Source organism: Eutrigla gurnardus (assembly GCF_963514095.1).
Source record: "Eutrigla gurnardus genome assembly, chromosome: 12".
Lineage (NCBI taxonomy): Eukaryota > Metazoa > Chordata > Actinopteri > Perciformes > Triglidae > Eutrigla > Eutrigla gurnardus.
The window spans coordinates 9,800,582-9,818,514 of NC_139926.1; the positions used below are offsets into that span (position 1 = coordinate 9,800,582).

General features: G+C 41.6%; 2 protein-coding genes across 2 annotated transcripts in view; one reads left to right on the forward strand and one right to left on the reverse strand.

Moving 5' to 3' along the window:
• Positions 1 to 17,933, forward strand: part of LOC311021713 (uncharacterized protein) — a 441,358-nt gene that overhangs the window by 273,239 nt on the left and 150,186 nt on the right. The gene's annotated exons all lie outside the window — the stretch shown is intronic.
• LOC311021712 (aryl hydrocarbon receptor-like) overlaps positions 5,643 to 17,933 on the reverse strand; it is a 36,922-nt gene continuing 24,631 nt past the window's right edge. Inside the window, exons 4-11 of the mRNA XM_084022456.1 lie at positions 15,651 to 15,740; positions 14,069 to 14,201; positions 12,830 to 12,969; positions 12,007 to 12,209; positions 11,689 to 11,798; positions 9,661 to 9,802; positions 7,733 to 9,344; positions 5,643 to 6,535 (exon numbers count right to left, since the gene is read on the reverse strand). Of these exons, the coding sequence (XP_083878582.1) occupies positions 6,386 to 6,535; positions 7,733 to 9,344; positions 9,661 to 9,802; positions 11,689 to 11,798; positions 12,007 to 12,209; positions 12,830 to 12,969; positions 14,069 to 14,201; positions 15,651 to 15,740 (2,580 nt within the window). The 3' untranslated portion in view covers positions 5,643 to 6,385. The remainder of the gene's footprint in view (positions 6,536 to 7,732; positions 9,345 to 9,660; positions 9,803 to 11,688; positions 11,799 to 12,006; positions 12,210 to 12,829; positions 12,970 to 14,068; positions 14,202 to 15,650; positions 15,741 to 17,933) is intronic.

The window sequence follows — 17,933 nt, forward strand, 5'->3', positions numbered from 1 at the left end:
CTCCAACCGCCATCCAGCCTCCCCAGGAAATACATGCCGCCGCACCCTCAGACTCAAAGTGATGTTCCTACTACCTCGTTCTGACATTCACCTCAACGGCTTCATAGTCATTACTGGCTTTATCTTGAAAAAGTAATTGTTCAAGATAAACTTTACCACCATGGCTGCATGTCAAATTTTTTTTGTCCTGTAAAACATAACTGATAATACAACTGGATTTTACAATACTAGTGATGTCAATGAGCCTCGAGCTTTTCTCTAATGTACCAAAGTGCTTTCCTCTGTGAGGCTTGAACGATTTTGGTTCAGACTCAATCCTACCGCATGTGCTCCAGCTGTTTCTCTGTAATGTGAATTTCTGGAAAAGTTTTGACATAGAAATCCATCATCTGCTTCATTAGCAGGAACCGTTGTGCAGAGACTACTGTGCTGCATGGACACGTTTGTTACCTCTCCCGAGGACATCGTGTTTCTCTTCCTGTTAGCAAGACATGCTTGATGAAATTTAGAACACCTGCTGAGAAACAAGTCATTCGTTTCTAGTGCAGCTCCAGAGGAATAAACAACACATTTCTTAACATTGTGAGACTGAAAACTTTTAGTGACACATGAATCACATGATGGTCTATAACTATGTGTGTATGTTGATGCAGGTCTGGAACTATAAGCCAAAAGTAGTCCGGATTATGACTGTCATGAGATTTGTAATGATTAAAAACTGAAATTTAGTGAAAGTGAAGTCATCTTCCTGGAAGTACCGATACTGCAGGAAGAAAGAAGTACAGTATAAAAATATGGCATATTTTAAATGGTAGAATACATTTATTAAACTGATTGAACAATCTCAGAATGTTAAAGCATTTAATACATACATAATCTTTGTAACAGTATTATTTGTGCCCCTTGCCCGTCTGACCACCATGGGGGCCAGAGCCTTCAGCCGCTCTGCCCCCCGTCTCTGGAATTCCCTCCCACCCAGCATCAGGAACATTGACTCACTCTCCACCTTCAAATCCCATCTGAAAACCCACCTTTTTTAACAGGCCTACTCCCTCTAACTCTCTATGCCCCCCCCATGCATCTCTCATTATTGTCTATTGCAGATTTGTTTTTAGTGATTTAGCATTCTTTTATTGTTATTGTTTTGTTATTGTTTTTTGTTGTTGTTGTAAGGTGTCCTTGAGTGCCATGAAAGGCGCCACAAATAAAATGTATTATTATTATTTACTACTAAGTTCAATAATAATAGTGACTTTTCTGAAGTGTCTTCACTGTCAAACACCTCAGCCATTTGAAATTTGGATTCAACACAATGTAGCTCATCTTTTGCTGCACCACTAACAATAGCAGAAACACCTAAGAACAGTGTTTGTGTGTGACAAAGTGGAGGAAGTCTATATTGTGACTGTGTGTCCCTTCTTACCTTCTCATAGTGCCACTGCTGCTCCCCTCTGGCAGCCCGCCCATCACAACGCATTACAGTGACTCTGCAGGCAGCATGTGTGATGTCGCCTCCATCCACATCAGTTAGTAGGATGCAAGAGTCTGTTTGTTCGGAAGGGAAGTAAGAGGCTCCTCAGGGAGCAGAAAATTACTTTGATGGAAAAAGGCAGCTCGTGAATTTCCAGCTGGGATGAATTATAGTAATTCCTAGACGGACGCGTTACGTTTGTTTTTGATGTATCACTCGTATGAAGAGAGTCTGTAAAAGTCTGCATACAAGGGAGGGAGGGGTGGTGGACTTTCTACAAAATACATTCCCCTCGAAACGTAATTGCTAGTTAAGTTGCATGGAAAACGCAATTTTGTTTGTTGTTATATGATTATTGTATCATTAGATTATTAATACTTGCATGCATTTAACTGTTTTCGCCTTGCTTTTCTTGCACAAGTTTGAGGCAAAAATTAATTTGACAACATTCCTCACAGTACAATTCCTGTTTTGTGGTTATGGTAGGGGGCGGGACATTTCTGACGAACGCACTAAATGGTTGAAACTTTGCAGAGCAGACTGGATGATTTGACATAGTTTCGCTTTAGTTAAATGCAGCCACCATTTACTTCTATTCATATTTTTTTGCTCCAATAGTAGGCTTTCCCTTTAATCGATTCATTGTTCAGTTTCCATAAAAATTCAGAAAAAAGTGAGAAATACTGTCACAACTACTCAAAATGACACTGTGTTTTGTCCAAGCAACAATCCCTCAACCTTATGGCAAAATTAATTTTAGAAGGTATTAAAGGAATTAAATAGTAAAGCTTGAACCATGAAAGATTTATCATTTAAGGATGAAAACTTTTATAGTAATAATTAATTAATCTACAAATAATTTCCACTGCAACATGTCATATGTTTTGTGTGCAAAAAACCCCACAATTATCAAATAAATAAATGGAGTAATGATAATAAAAAAAACAATATTTCTCACTGGAGTAGGAAAACACTAGTGTACAAGTAGCCTACCTTAAATTTGTACTGAAGTAGGCCTACAGTACTTGAGTAGATTTCCACAACTACCATGTAGGATACTGGAGGTAAGGCCAAACTACGGCCTGTTGCCCATTTGAAAATGAATTACTTTAAGTACTAGATGCCGACTACATTTTTTGAAAGTATCTTAAGTCTTAACCTCTTAGCCTCAAGGCCATTTCTGCCTGTTTGTTACATCTTAACATTACATTTACAGATATTAATCTTACATTTACATTGTAATGATTTAAGTGTTTAAGGCCTGCACTTTCTGTGATTCAATAACATTGAGCATCTTTGTGGCTCACTGGCCGTGACTCTGTTCACAGTAATTATGCAGACATCTCACAGTCAATGTGGTAAGGATTTATTGATGTCAAAATGCTTCACATAACACCTTTACACGCCAGGAGACGCTGATGCAGGTCAGAAACCCGCTGTTAAACCTTTACTGTCCAAGTGAATAGAAAGCCGGAGGAGACGCACCAGTGAGTCAGTAATACGCTCGCAAGATGTTTGTGTTTTTGTCTTCTGTGATTGAAGAAATCCTTTATTTCAAAAGGAAGAAAAATAATACATTTGAAACGAGCAGTCAAAGGACACGAGTCAAACCTGCTACACCTTGTCCCGTTAGCATCTTATTAAAGTTACTGTGGCTAAACAAAAGACAAAATGAAAACTCTCCAACATTGTAGCCTATTTTACAAGTCTCAGTAGTATGGCACCATTTTCAGGCTGTCATAGAGTCCAGTGTTTCGTGATGAGTACTATTTACAATTTTAAAAAGCAAAATCAACCAAGGAGTTTGATAAGCGTGTGTTTTAAAAATAGTGCTTGAAACGAGTGACTTGACGTAAAACTATGTACATACCTGTATTTGTCAAAGCCTGTGTTTGCCTTTGTATACACGTCTTTTCTTCACATTGTTAATAAGTCACATCAATCATATTAAATATAACAAACATTTCCGCCTTAGTAAAAGAAAGGGAAAGAAAAACGAGTCAATCCGAATGACATGTAACCACGCGTGTATCACATTTCAACATAAAACATAGAACAATAATATTAATACCAATAGTAATGACATTATTTGAACAATTAAAATGGAAATCTCTTTTCAGCATCACTTCACCATGAAATAATTCTTCTCTGCATCGTTTTCCAGTCGTTTCATTATGTACAAGAAACATTCAGATCTGTATCCATCCAGTAGAGATCTCTCTTTTTTAATACTAATACATTTGGTTTTTCAGTGTTTGCCATTCTGTAACTGCTGTGTGTAGACCTGAAGTGAATGACCTGATATATCGCCAAAATGTCTACCATTTAAAAGAAAAAGTCTCACATTTTGTCAGGGGAGAAGATTGCTTTAAGTTCATCTCTGTGTGTTTATATCAATCTTCGCTTCACACACACGAGGATTTCCCAGAAGATGTCAGACTTTTCCTTGAAAAACTTGGATTGTAACGTGATGGAGTTGTGTCTGGATTCACTGATTCTCTCAGGAGAGCGAGGGCAACCCCTGCTTAGCTAAGAAGAGGACAAAGTATCACGTTTTCTTTTTTGTCATACAAGAGAATGACAACACATCAACTTCAAAATAATCAAGGATGCTTACTTGCTGCAGGAATAAATACAGAGATGTTAAAATGGACTGCTTCTTATCAAGTCAGTTAAACATTAAACCAAAATATCCAGAATCGAGAGGTCCAACATCAGCAAAGACAAAAAAATAATAATTCAAGTGGAGAAAGATAAAAATGATGACACTAACAATTGTACAGAGGTGTTTGTGCTTGTGAGGACATTAACCCATCACCTGAAATGTGCCTCAAAATAAGAATAAAAAGAAAGCAAACTGGTCATAATCAGCCCAGCCCAGCATCCCGGACTACACATCTGCATTAAGTGGCTGCTTGAAATAAAGTGCAGGATATTTCTAGCCATAATTTCCATATTCTATACTTATTTTTCAAACACATATGAATTAATCTCGTTGTTGACGATTTCAAAGAAAACACTGAAAGATTACATTCTTGTGGAATGACGGAAAACGATGCTATGGACTGCCAGGACCAGACATCAAGTTGGATTTGAGTGTGTTTTTGTGTGTGTGTTTTATGATGCATTCAGATACAAAGTGGATCAAACCATATTATGATTAAAGAGTCACTAAACCCCAAAACGTTTTTTTCCCCAGAAGAAAACAATTTATCTGGGTAGTTGGTGGTGTTTTTGATTTAGTTCCTAATCTTGACCTTTAAGTGCTTGTGTTATACGCTTGCAGAACAACTGCCCTCTACTGGGTGAAATGTGACTATTACAATTGAATTTTGCATTTGGACTGATCTGGAGCCAGGTGGCCGCTAATGCTTCTCATATCCAAGCCTATAAACTCAAATTCACAAATGTTAACACAAGTTTTTAAACTGTATTTTTTAACGGACCTTTACAGCTCCTAGCTGACCATAATGATAACCACAGCCAGCATGCTAGCAATGAGCATTAGCGATTAGGCTTGATGCTAAAGATTAGCATAAGCTAATGGAAGGACCATCATGAACGGTAAGTTAAACAGTAAGTCTAGGCTATGTTGAAGTAATGTAGGTCGAGCCCAGAGGTTTTTGGGGTGTGGTTTATCTTCTGTAACGGCATGAAATCAGCAAGGAATTAGCATACTAGCTAGCTAACTAGCCAGTCCTTAAATTAGTAATACTGAACACCTTAACGCTTCATCCACACACTCTTGTCACAGTGTTGGAAAGCACAGTCTTATCCCCAGTCGCTCAATAACCCTGATTCGCCATTTTCTCATGCTAATGTTTAATTTCGAGGCCACAGAAATGAGAGAACGGGCCTGTGATGTAAGCCGACTCCCCTGCACAGGTCTCTCATTTTTTCATGTACGAGAGGCATTTTTTTTCATTTCCAGGCTAGAGGCACCATCGCCAAAACGTTGGGGTTTAGTTACTCTTTAAAAACAGGAAAATCTTAAAGTCACAACATAAAACTGCCTTTTATGCGTGGTCAGATAGTAATATTCCTCTGTACATTCATGAAGTGGAGACACAAGACAACCTCTCTTTGCTTCTGCTTGACTGTTTTCACATCTTACATTTTAGGGCTGCAACTAACGATCATTTTCATTCTTGATTCAGCAATTTAGCTGACCACGATGTCTTCAGACTAACAATCCAAAACTCAAAGATATTGATTTTAATTGAATAAAGGAAAATGAGCAAATCCTGATGCAAATGACTGCTGAAAATTACTACAATTATGAATCACTTTGTGTTGATTGACTAGTCCTTTAATGAACTACTACAATTATATGTAATTACTTTTATTCAGCCTCCACTGGTACACTGGTATCAGTCATTTATTAACCAAGTTTATTTCAGGGCATCTCTTCCTTGCTTTATCTTGCTCTTTCACGCGCTACAAACAAGATCTTACATTAAATGACAGATGTATAAAATGTTTTGGGATTTAAATATTGAATAATAAAACTATGCATATTTTTCATGCTCAACTCTAAATTCTGCTTTGTGTTGTATCTGAAAAAACTCACATTTACCTCTCTGTATCACTTTGAATAAACCCAGCTGAGCACTCTTGACTGCATTATTGTAAACAAAGGACTCATATGATAATGTGATTTGAAATAAACACCCCCCCCCCACACACACACACACACACACACGCGCGCGCACACACACACACACACATACATACACACACACGTACACACCAAAAAAGAAAAATCTTACAAATTAGAAACAAAAGAAAGAAGAAGAAGAAAAAAAAACATATAGGCCTACGTTTATTCAGCTTTGCCTGTTGTGTTATTTAGATGTATAAGGCTGGTCCAGTCACTGTGTGTTTCCTGCTGCATGACTGTTCCTGGTCAGCTGGTCAGAGGTAGAAGCCGGTCACTGGCGGGTCAGGGACGCTGGACAAAGTCTCAGGGCCAGGCATCTGGACAGTAGGGGGTGCTGCTCCGTTTCTAGTGGGCAGAGCACAGCCTCCTGGGTACGTACTGTTCAGGTGGCAACCGTTCTCCATCTGCACAAGGCAAGAGGACATCATGAATACAGACAGCTGGAAGTAATATTAGAAAATAGGCTCATATATGGAACAAGTGGGAGCAATGCTCAAGAAACACAACTCCCTCCACATCCAGTGTGATACCGGCAAACTGTGGATTCAGGGAATATGAAGTAAATATTTAAACTCGACAGCTTATTTGGCCCATTTAAGGAAACAAAAATAAAGAATAATTACAGAGACAGAGGAGACTTTAATATTCAGACAAGAAACACAAATTCTATGAGATTAATGTTGCAAATTTACGGTAGAAAAGATTTAATAGCCTTTGAGATCCAAGAAAGAAAACTGTTTGGAGGGAAAACCCAGAGAAAAATGTAATTGAATTGCTCCTACGGTGTTCTGATCGTAAGGATGGCCTATGAGCGAAACTGAAAGTGAAAAAAACGTGTACATGTTTTCTTTCACGTTCCGTTATTAACATAATGCTGACTTTCTGAATTGTACTTTATCTTCATGTCAGATTAACCTTAAAGACGTCCGTTTCTGATGTCCTCTGGCATTTGTTGGGATTCATGTTAATCATAATTTCTTGCACCATCTTTTGTGTTTTAGTTTAAGTAAGGCCTCTTCTTGTGTCTGCAAACCCTTTCAGTCTCTGCAGCAAGTAAAAGCAGTGCAGATCTTCCCCTTTTTGTACGTCACAGCACATCATGTCTTTTCAACCCTAAATCCTCAAAACAAACACGTCACAGATGTCCAAAAAAAGACAGCGCCGTGGCAACTGTTGTCCTTTTCTGGCATTTAGACATGTTAGGCCTGCCTGTCATTATTTATCCGATTAGAATAAGTTTGAAATGTATTGTTCTATACATTTAAGGACAGTAATGTAGGTGTAAATTGCACAAGCTCTAAAGTTTAGTTGGATCAATTATAGACCAATAGTGAAAGTTTTAGACCAACGTATGGAGCAATCCCAAGTACCGATACCAGTACAGCTGAATAGGAAAAATGTTACTAAAACCGTGACGATGATAATGCATGATCATTCGAAAAGCCCTGAGAACCATCTGTAACAGAATAGCTCATGTTGTCAAAAAGTCAGAAAGTATACCTTGAGGTTCTATTTCTTTGTTGCACATATTGTTGCTAAAACTCAAGAATGAACATCCTAGTTCAAATCATAACAATATGTTAATTTTTCAGCATCCTCACCTTATTGGGAGTGGGGTCATGAGGGATCTCAGAGGTCACCATGCCATAGTGGTCCAACTGCCGGCAGGGCTTGCCCACTCCGAGGATCTGCTCCAGGGAGGCGTTGGGGGGAGGGCACTGAGACAGGCTGGAGATGACCTGAGCCAAAGGAACTGGGATCTGATCCTGCTGCAGTTTGTGGTTCATCCCCTGGAAGGAGGAAACTGTGGACTCGGCCCCGTGCTGTGGTCCACTCCCCCCAAACAAACCATTTCCACTCATCGTGTAATCTGCATCGTCAATATCGGGCATGCTATAATCCATGCAAGAATCCAGTGAGGAGTTTGCAGGAGGTTTTTGGCCGTTATCGAGGCAGGGGTTGCTTCCCAGACTCTCGCTGAATCCAAAGTCCTGCCACTGGGCTTTCCCCACTAACTGCTCCATGCTGGAGATGCCACAGAGTCCGTTGAGGTTGGCCGCCTTCTGATTGGCATGGCACTGCTGTGAGAGGTGGTTCTGCACCCTGGGTTGCTGCTGATGCTGCAGCTGTTGAAGGTAGTGTTGATGCGTTTGCTGCTGATGAAACTTCCCATCCAGCTCTGAGGCCTTGCCATTGAAAGTCTGTTGTGTTTTATAGTGTTCCACCTGGATCCCTGCAGTGACTAGAATGTTTTGGGCTGTCCATTGTCCATTAGTGATCAGTTGATTTTGCCCCAGCAGCTCCCCGTTGACTATAGTGTCAGCCAAATGGCTGCCCTGCTGCCCCCAGTCGTGCACCACTTTATCCGGCCGCATGTTGAGGTGCTGTTGCATCTGCTGGGACAGCTGGAGGATGGGAGCGCGCCCCACTTGAGGAGGCTTATGGTGAGAAAACTGCATTTGCACATTAGGGTCTGGAGTGGGGTTACTTTCACACACATTTGCGGCTGGTGCCGAGGCAGCGCTGGGAGGCACCGGCCCTCTGTGCTCCGTGGAATCAGTCTTCCCCTCTATGGAGTCGTAGATATATGAAAGGATCTCATCGTTTGTCAGAAGGTCATCCAAGGAGGGCACACGTTCCGGGTCCATCTCGACTCTGATCATCCGCTCGTCCAGCAGCAGCAGCTCTAGGTCCTCGGCACTCAGCCCAAGCCCTTCCAGAGCTCCAAACAGATCGCCATTCGAACACACCCCCTCTTCCGAATCCACGACCCCATGGCCTTCCAGCGAGAGGGAGTCCAGAGTAGCCAGTAGCGGGTCAAAGCCGGGGCTTGGCTCCGTGATGGCTGGACCCAGCGAACCGTTGCTTGGCTCATCCCAGCTCATGTGCATGCTGGAGGTTTCAGAGTCTGAGAAGCCCATTTGGTCTCCGAAGAAGCTATGGAATGACATTTTGGGCTCCAGGGCGGGCTGGCAAACGTACACCGACTCATCCTGACTCATGAGTGCCCCGAGAAGAGAGCCAGGGTCCAGGCCCTCCCTCACGAGCCTTTCAGTCCGGCTCTTCTTTGACTTACTGCCATTTTTGTCATGGCTTCCATCTCTAAAGGCTGCTATGGGATGGTTGGACTGGTAGAGCAGGGCCTCACCTGTAGCATAGGTGAAGGGTAGATGCATGGAGCGCTTACGCAAGTGTTCTCCTCCCTCTTCATCCCTATTAAAGATAGAAAACATGATTATTGTCTGGAGACAATTCATTTAACCAGGATTTAAAGTTGCTAGCTTTGTTACTGGTTTGGTATATCATATCATAAATATGTATAAAAATGGGAGTCTGTGACACGCATATATAAAAGGTATAAATCCCCTACATAAACCAGAATAAAAGACATGGGAATTAGTATTTGTCCATCTATACACTTTGATATACTATCATGGTTCTGTTGCTGTAAGTTTACTTTGCTTATCTTTGAAGATAAGTGGTATATTTGGAGGGTTACGACGCAGCATAATTCAAAAGTAAAACATACAAAAGAGGCCTCTGGGTGGCGATGATGTAGTCCGGTTTGCTGCTCTTGTAGACCAGCCTGGCGTTGGCTTGGACCCATTTCCAGCGATTCTCCTTAGTGAGGAGCCTGAACACAGTCAGACCACTCTCTCCGGTCTTCATCACTACAGATATGGAACACAAACACACTTATAATCATGGATATGCCATACAAAGTTAATAGGAACCTACTGAAAACACTTTATTTCAGCGAGTCCAAAACTGTACTTTTGCAAATTGGTGGATACCTGTAGTGTTTCTTGCATGCTTCAGCAGTGAATGGAGGGTCACAAAATTAAAAAAAGTTTCCTTCAAGGGGGACTTATATTAAATTTAAAAATCAATTGACAGAAATCCTGTAAATCCTGTGAGTTGATGGCATGTTACAGTGATGAATATCAACAGAAGAGTTTTATATAAATCTGGCCAGTAATGGTTGAGAAACGTATAAATGAAAGTGACATCTTATCACACACTATGAGGTATTATGAATATATTCAGTAATGTGCTTTCTGGGCTTATATTTACAAATTAATGAGGCGGTTCTATTGGATCAAGATAATTTACACAAGATTAAATATATTAACAGGTTTAAAAAATGCTCTTTTAAGCAGTTCATCACAGCCCATATATTCAGCGTTCTCTCTTCCTTGTGTTTTGGTATTGCATGCTTCAGCGACTCGGGTCACAAAATCCTACTTCCACATTATTAATGTTGGCTGAACGCAGAAGGCCTATTGGCTCTCCAGTACTTGCTTGATTAAACCACACTGATAGGTGGACCGCCGTTGACCTCTGAAGTGTTTGTGTGTTGCTGTAAGGATGGTTTCTGATGCTTTGCTCATGCAGTGGATTTGTGGCTGCTATCCTCTCCTCCGGCAGCTCTACAGCTTTGCTCAATCTGCTCCGTAATCCAGTAGGATTACTTGGGAAATCTGTCTGAACTCTCTGACCACGTTGGAACTCACCTCCTCAACTTTTATCTACAGGACTATAACTAAAGTGGCAACTTGTTTCTGTCACAGAATAACATGAAAGATGCATGGATCGTTATAAATAAGTCTTAAACGTATAAAATCTGATAGTGAAACAGCTATGTGCGTCTATTCTCGAAGAATAGTTGGGTTTGGCGTAAATCAGCAGTACAAATATTATCCACAGGAGGGAGCCTGTATTGTTCTGATAATGATAGACACATTCTAACATTGAATCCAATATGAAAGGCTAGCGTACATTCTGTTTGTTTAACTGAAGAGATGAGAAAATGCATTAATTTGGTCTAATTCAATATGCAGTGCAGATCAGATCATTTACACACAAATTTGCTGATGAGGCCCTTTTTGAATTGCGTCACAATGGTTTGTCTTTTTTGTTTAAATGGAACCCAAGAAAAGAATGTTTAGGAAACACTGCAATGAAGTGTCCGTGTATGGGATTTATCAGAGGTGTGTTTGTTGTCTAAGGGTGTGTTAACCATGTCATTGCTGCTCGCACCTCTCTCCCTTCATTTCCTTTATTGTCCAATAGAAGGCAGAAAATAGAAAATTGAACATGCCAACTCAAAATGTTGCATTAAGTCTTGAAATGAGCCTTTCGGGAGTTGGTTTTGTAGCCCAATAATTCAGGAAATGGCTGCATGATCAAAAGCATGTCAAATAAAAGCCCTTTTGCCACTGGTGAAAGCTTTTATTGCCATACTTTCATACGATAGCTTATGTTCAGTTTAGATGATTTGCATTATTGTTATTACAAATTATGATGTGATGACAGATTTCCCATCTCTCACAAGAAAAACTAGCTCCATAAGCGTTTCACCTTTGCTCACATAAAACTAGACCATGCTGTTGGTCTGTTTTTAAGGATTTCATGCCTTTATTAAAAAGTGCCAGACGAAAGGAAATGAGGGAGAGAGAGAGAGAGATGCAATAAATCCAGAGTCAAACTGCCAATGTTACGGTTCATGGCCGGTGTCTTGACCCCTAATCCACGTCGGCGTGCCAACACGACTTACTTCTGACATGGTTCTCGGCGCAGTACAACATGTCTGCTGCGTGGATGAACTGATAGCCAGATCCGCGCACCCGCAGTTCAGCCTCCGTGTATCCCAGCACTATCTTCCCCCTGCACGACACAAGAACAGAATCCATTTTCAAAACATGATTCAAGGTGCGAGACACAATGATCTGCTGCAAAACAAATACTCAAGAGAATAATTATGCATGAAGCTTCTGCTAATTCTGTTTTATCCTCACAAAAATCATCTCAACAAGCAAATAATCTCTTCTACAATTAGACACATATGCAACTTTTAAGTGTATTTTTGCATTACTTTGCATCACAGGCCAAGGGTGTGAAGTCCAGCTTGTGTTTGGTTCTGAAGATCATGTTCTTGGTCCGGATCTCCAGGATGGACGGAGGCTGCAGAGGAGTCGCGATAGCGAAAAGGGCGAGCTGGGGCGGGGTCTTCCCTCCGTTGTCCTGCCGCTGGTTCTGTCCGTGCAGAAACTTCAGTCTGCCGTGGATGTTCAAAGCCTGGAAGGAAAGCAGAATAAATCCTTCAAATGTGCCGATATGTGAGAGACTGTAGAGCCTCACCCGGCTCCACTGTAGATTTTTTGGGGGATCCCGTGAACTTCAGACTGATCCAGATCTCTGCTGTCCATCCATGTGCTCCTTTAGCTGCTCTCAACCTGAAGTTATTTTCTGAGGGCTTCAAGAAGATCTATGTTTTTGTTCAAGTCTCTTAACATGGATTTGCTGCGGCGTGTAGCTCCCATGAATTTCACAAAATCTTAATTTGTTCATTTTTTTTGTAATGTCATGTTGTTTGTGTAGCAAATGGGCTACGGCTGTATTTTGTTGCGCATGCTTGTGTTGCACAATGACAATAAATGATTCCTTGATCCTTTAGCGTAATACACATAATCTATAAGAGTCATATTTACCATGCTTGACTTATTTTTAAGAAAAACAACCTTTCTGTGGGAGGAGTTTCAGGGTCAGCTGTGGGAGCAGGTGGAAATACTGGGAAATCTTATCACCACAGAACTAAGTCAAAATTCCACCTTTTGAAAGCTTTGCGTCTCCAGCTCCAGTATAAATGTACCTTTATCCTGCATCTTTGCTCTCTTTTGTTTGAACATTTCACTAACCAGAAAGCCGGAGGAGTTGTCCAGGAGGCAGCGGAAGCGACACACAAAGCTCCTCTCCAGGAAGGACGAGTTCTCTGGGGGAAGCTGCTCGGGTTTGTAGGTGACCACAGACGAGCTGCTGTCTGGTTCCATCTCTGAATCTAATTACAAAAACACGGGCTGACATCAGTGATGATGGCTATAAAGTAGAGTCCGTTTAACCTGAGAATTTGGCATTAAAAACCCAGTGAACTGACAAACCTCCACAGCGTCCATAGCGTGCTATCATTCTGTATCGCAGTAATCAAAATTGTATTTAATTAAATTACTCTCACAACGATACACAACACACATATTGATTTTCACATTATTGAAGCTATAAACACACAACTCTGCATTTATAATTGAGGTGGACTTCATTCGTGTCTCATATCATCAGCTGCCCCCCTTATGTAATGAGGCCTGGAGCGAACGGTCTTAACACACCAAATGACAGCATGTTAGAGGCTGGAGTGCAGAAGCGGGTTAGTTGAGTCAGAGCTGCGGGTCCTGGTCTAAACACATTTCTCAGAACCGTAAGCATCTTAAAACCCAAATGCAGATCTGGGACCACATCTCCTCTTAAGCCACGGTGAAGATTACAGGGTCATGTGACTTGACCTGTGAATGGTCTGATGGCTTAATGCTTGAAACTGTGTTCACTTAAAAAGGGTGTGATACGCAACAATTTTAAGAAAACGATGTATAGTCTGATTTTAAAACAGGCCTACTGGGCAAAGGCCCGAGGGCCCAGAGTGTCAAGGGCCTCTCTGGCCTTCACCCAACTCTTCAAAATGTAACTCAAATAGCCATGTACCAAACACAGACACAAAACACACACAAATAGAGACCAACAACACTAAAAGAGAAACAAAACGATTATAAAATGACCTCAAAGAGACATAGATATGTCTGTGTCAAGGGGCACTATTGTTTTATTATAATAATCCATCCGTGACAATTTCCACAAAGCATCTGCAAACTCTACAGATTTAACAGCCTTTTCAGCATATCATAATACATTACAGAAATACTTCTGGCATAGTCACACGAAATAGACCCTTGATTTCAGGAAACCAAACCAAATATGTTGTAAAATGATTGGCGTTTGCCCTTCAGACAAGGCTTTCAGTTTAGACACCAGTATTCAGTCCCATCAGGATCACTGGGTTTCTCTTGTGGTCTTAATAAAAGTCTCACGTTGGAGTAGAGAGTCCTCACCTTGGGGGGAGTCCTGGGTGATGGCAGGTGCAGGGGCAGGAGGAGGATTCAAAGCCCAGTGCAGGTTTCTCCTGAGCTCCTGCTGGTCCTCCGTATGGACCAACTCATACACACTCTGGTGCATGACATCGGTCTGAGAAAGGATAACAAGAGGAACAATTAACTTATTCCAAAATTGGAGAAGTTACATGCCAGTAGAGACATGCAGAACGTATGCAAAATGATAGGCCTTTAAAAAAAAACTAGTATGTGGATTTTATTTATAATGAACCTGATTTTAATAATCTAGCATCCATTTAAAAACTCAATAAAGCCAAAATGCATGAGTCATGGGGTTTGAGGCTCTGATCATGACCACAGATAACACAATTGGAAGCATCTACTGAATTGTATGCTTGAAATTTCTCACTGATGTAACGTTACACGCTAGTTTGTCAAAGTCGTTGCTTAGAAAGTGTAAAAGGGTGCGTTAGTGGTAGAAGTTGTAGCAGAGGCTGCAGGGGGAGCAGTAGTAGCAGGAGTCCCACAGGAGAGAACTCCCCCGTAGTGTGTACTTCTTCCAAACATGAGTGCACAGGTACACAGTCATCTGTCAATCTGGCTGAGCTGTGGGGCAGAGGTGTGCTGTCCACTGCTGCGACTGGTGCTTTGTGCTAAAGGCTAAGCTATAAATAGGTCAGGTCTTTTTTTTGGAGCCTCTGACTCTGCACCATGCAGGGAGCAGACCAATGGATCAAACAAGACCCCCGAGCCGCTCCCAGCAGATGCTGCACGCAAGCCGTCCATCAAGAAGCAGTCTGTCAATTTGTCAAAGGGTGCCTCTGGACGGACGAGGCCAAAGGAACAACGCTCTGTCGTCAGCAAACTTAGAACAAAAAGTGGACACCGTTAGCAGCGGTACTTGTCTGACTACTTTGTGCCACGTGTAAAGTTTGGTGGAGGGGGATTATGGTGTGGGGTTGTTTATCAGGAGCTGGGCTTGGCCCCTTAGTTCCAGTGAAAGGAACTCTGAACGCTTCAGCATACCAAGAGATGTTGGACAATTCCATGTTCCCAACTTTGTGGAACAGTTTGGGGATGGCCCCTTCCTGTTCCAACATGACTGTGCACCAGTGCACAAAGCAGGGTCCATAAATCATAGGTGGACACCGTTAGCAGTTATTCTGTCTGCTTCACCACTCATTCTGTTCAGGTTATACTGTCTTAGGGAGACAGCAATGGATCTCCTGTAAAAACAGCGTCTTCCTATGGTGTGCTACATAAAAGCTTGAATATGCTCAGCTTTTCCCTGCCAGTGAGATCAGCCCATAAATTTACCAAAAAAGTGACAATTGTTGTTCAATATCTGTTAATCCTCTTCATGATCACTAAAGCAGCCCCTCAACTGATTTTGGAGATTTCTCCACCTTTCCTCAGGGGCGAAGCAAATAACTACACTGTAATTCCAGCAAAAGGGTGTTGGAGCTGTATGAGATCTGGTGGCCCAGACCACACTCTGACCAGAATGTTCTTTTGTTCTTTATCGCATGAGAATGACAGGTGTTGCCCTTTACACGGAGTCCGAGGTGTAGAAAAAGAATACCTGGTGGAAGCCCAGGTAGTCCTGGATGGTGTGAGAGGAGTAGAAGATGGTCCCGCTGGCTGTGAGGACCATGACGAAACCGTTGAGAGCCTGTGGGTGAAACAGAGGAATTTATTATGCCTCATTGTGTGAGAACTATTCATCAAGGAAGGAAATGGAACAACCATTATTTAATTATTAATTTATTCAAAACACAGGTACTAACTGTTTTACTTGGTGGACCAAAAATGAAGCAGTCTAAATAAAGGCAAACAAATAAAAACTGTGTACGAAAATGAACAAAAGGCAAATGGAATTACAGAAGGAAGGAAGGAAAGGAAGGAAGGAAGGAAGGAAGTAAAGGAGGAGACAAGGAAGGAAGATGGGCGAGCATGTTAGGTGAAATGGAGCACACTGATTGTTGCAGTGGAACAGCTGGTGCAACATTTCCAGCTCGCTAGACGCACACGTGTCCTCCCTCTGTACGGTAACATTTGGTAAACAAACACACAGACAGACATGTACACAAACACAAACACACATCTGTATGAGCAGAGTCATCATCTCTTCCCCAAATCAGCTCGCGCGCTGCAAGTTGACTAAACCCGGAGACGTTATTCTTTTGATAAAGCGGCGCCGATTCACCGCACGCCCTTCCAGAGTCATCCAAATGTTGTCAAGGCGGAGGGTTTCACATCACAGCCACCAAGCTGGTGCTGAAACAGTTTCAGTTGTTATTCAGTATTCTTCAAAAAATGTAACCTCTTGTTAATCAATTTGCTCCCAAAAGTTCTGCTGCTGACGCGATGTGCGAAGCTGTGCTGTCAGAAAGCAGGCCATGTTGTTTAAAGCCGTATAGTCTGCTCATGTGCACTCATTAACCTTCCAGCTGCAAATGATTTGATTCAGTCACAAGCGATTGATTTTTGGTTCATTAGAACAAAATAAAGGCCGTTAGAGCAGGTTTGTTGTCGGTTAATGTTCAATAATGACTAAAAAGCAAAAGCACAATTAATACATTCCGCCATGTTTCCTCCCCTTTTTTTGATTCTGAATAATTGATATGCTCACAGCTCTTCTATAATTAACCGGCGTCTGATGTGAAGAACAGCAAAGGAACCGACTCAGACTCGGCTTCAGAAATATGCATTAACTCAGTCTGTGAACCGCTCGCTGTCCATCGGCCCTCTCATCCCGACGATTAGGAGGAAGAGGCGGAGGAAGAGGAGGCCCCCCTGTAGAACACTCATTCGCCTTTTGTCCAAATGAGCTTTAATTTCTCATTAAGAACAAGCTGTGGAAATGCAGGCTTATCATAATAACGAAACCTCCCTGGTTGGGTCGGGGTATGGCTGGCAGGCTGTTTCCTCTCCTGGAATGCCGGATTGATGCACATTGGGAGGAACTGGACTGGAAAATCAATGACTCCGGTGGATCCCAAAAAGATCTGGCAGCCGGCGAGCTGGCTCTCCGCTCAGTCACACATGAACCAGGAGAGATTGTATTTCTCCCGTTCACTGAAAGGCCAAACAGGTCGGTCGCCTTTTCTAAAGAAAACTGACCTGTGACCTGAAATTCCTCCAAAATGTAACAGTTTTTATATATTCAGTTATGACATCAAATGAAGGTTATTTGGATTTTATTCAATCCAATTTTTTTGTCATATTGAACGGCACTTACCAGCGAGTTTGAAAGACATGTTTTCTTTCAAATAAATTTAAATCGCAAAAATGACACCATTTATCGTCACCAGAAACAAGAACATAAATGATTGTCGGGTTTTTAAATTTCTGACAGTCTATGAAACAGGAAACGGAAAATGTTTTTTATATGGTTGTATATTTATTTATTCTTTTTTTTATTAGCCATGGTAATAGAGTGCCGCAGGAACGATGTATTTTTATAGGCCAACCTGGACGTTAGAGTCCACAAACAGCCAATGGGATTCTTTGTTATTAGAGAATGCCGAAACCGCATTAAACAAACACACTGACCTTGAGAGGAAGTGCAAAACTGCTGAGTCATTTCTGGGTTTAGGACTCATTCCTGCGGTACACTATTATGGTTTGAGGTGACGTTGATATAGAGCTACAAAGACAGAGAGAGGTACTGATCATCTAATCGAACGCTACGCAATAAAGCAGATATTTCAAAAGTGACTATATGTTCCTTTAAGTGAAAATATTACCCAAGTTTTCTTGAGGGTGTCATTGACAACTTACTGTATGTGATTTGAGGACTAGCGGGCTGCAATCTGGTCTTAGATTCACAAATCAAACTTGAAATAATACATTGCTGTGGAAA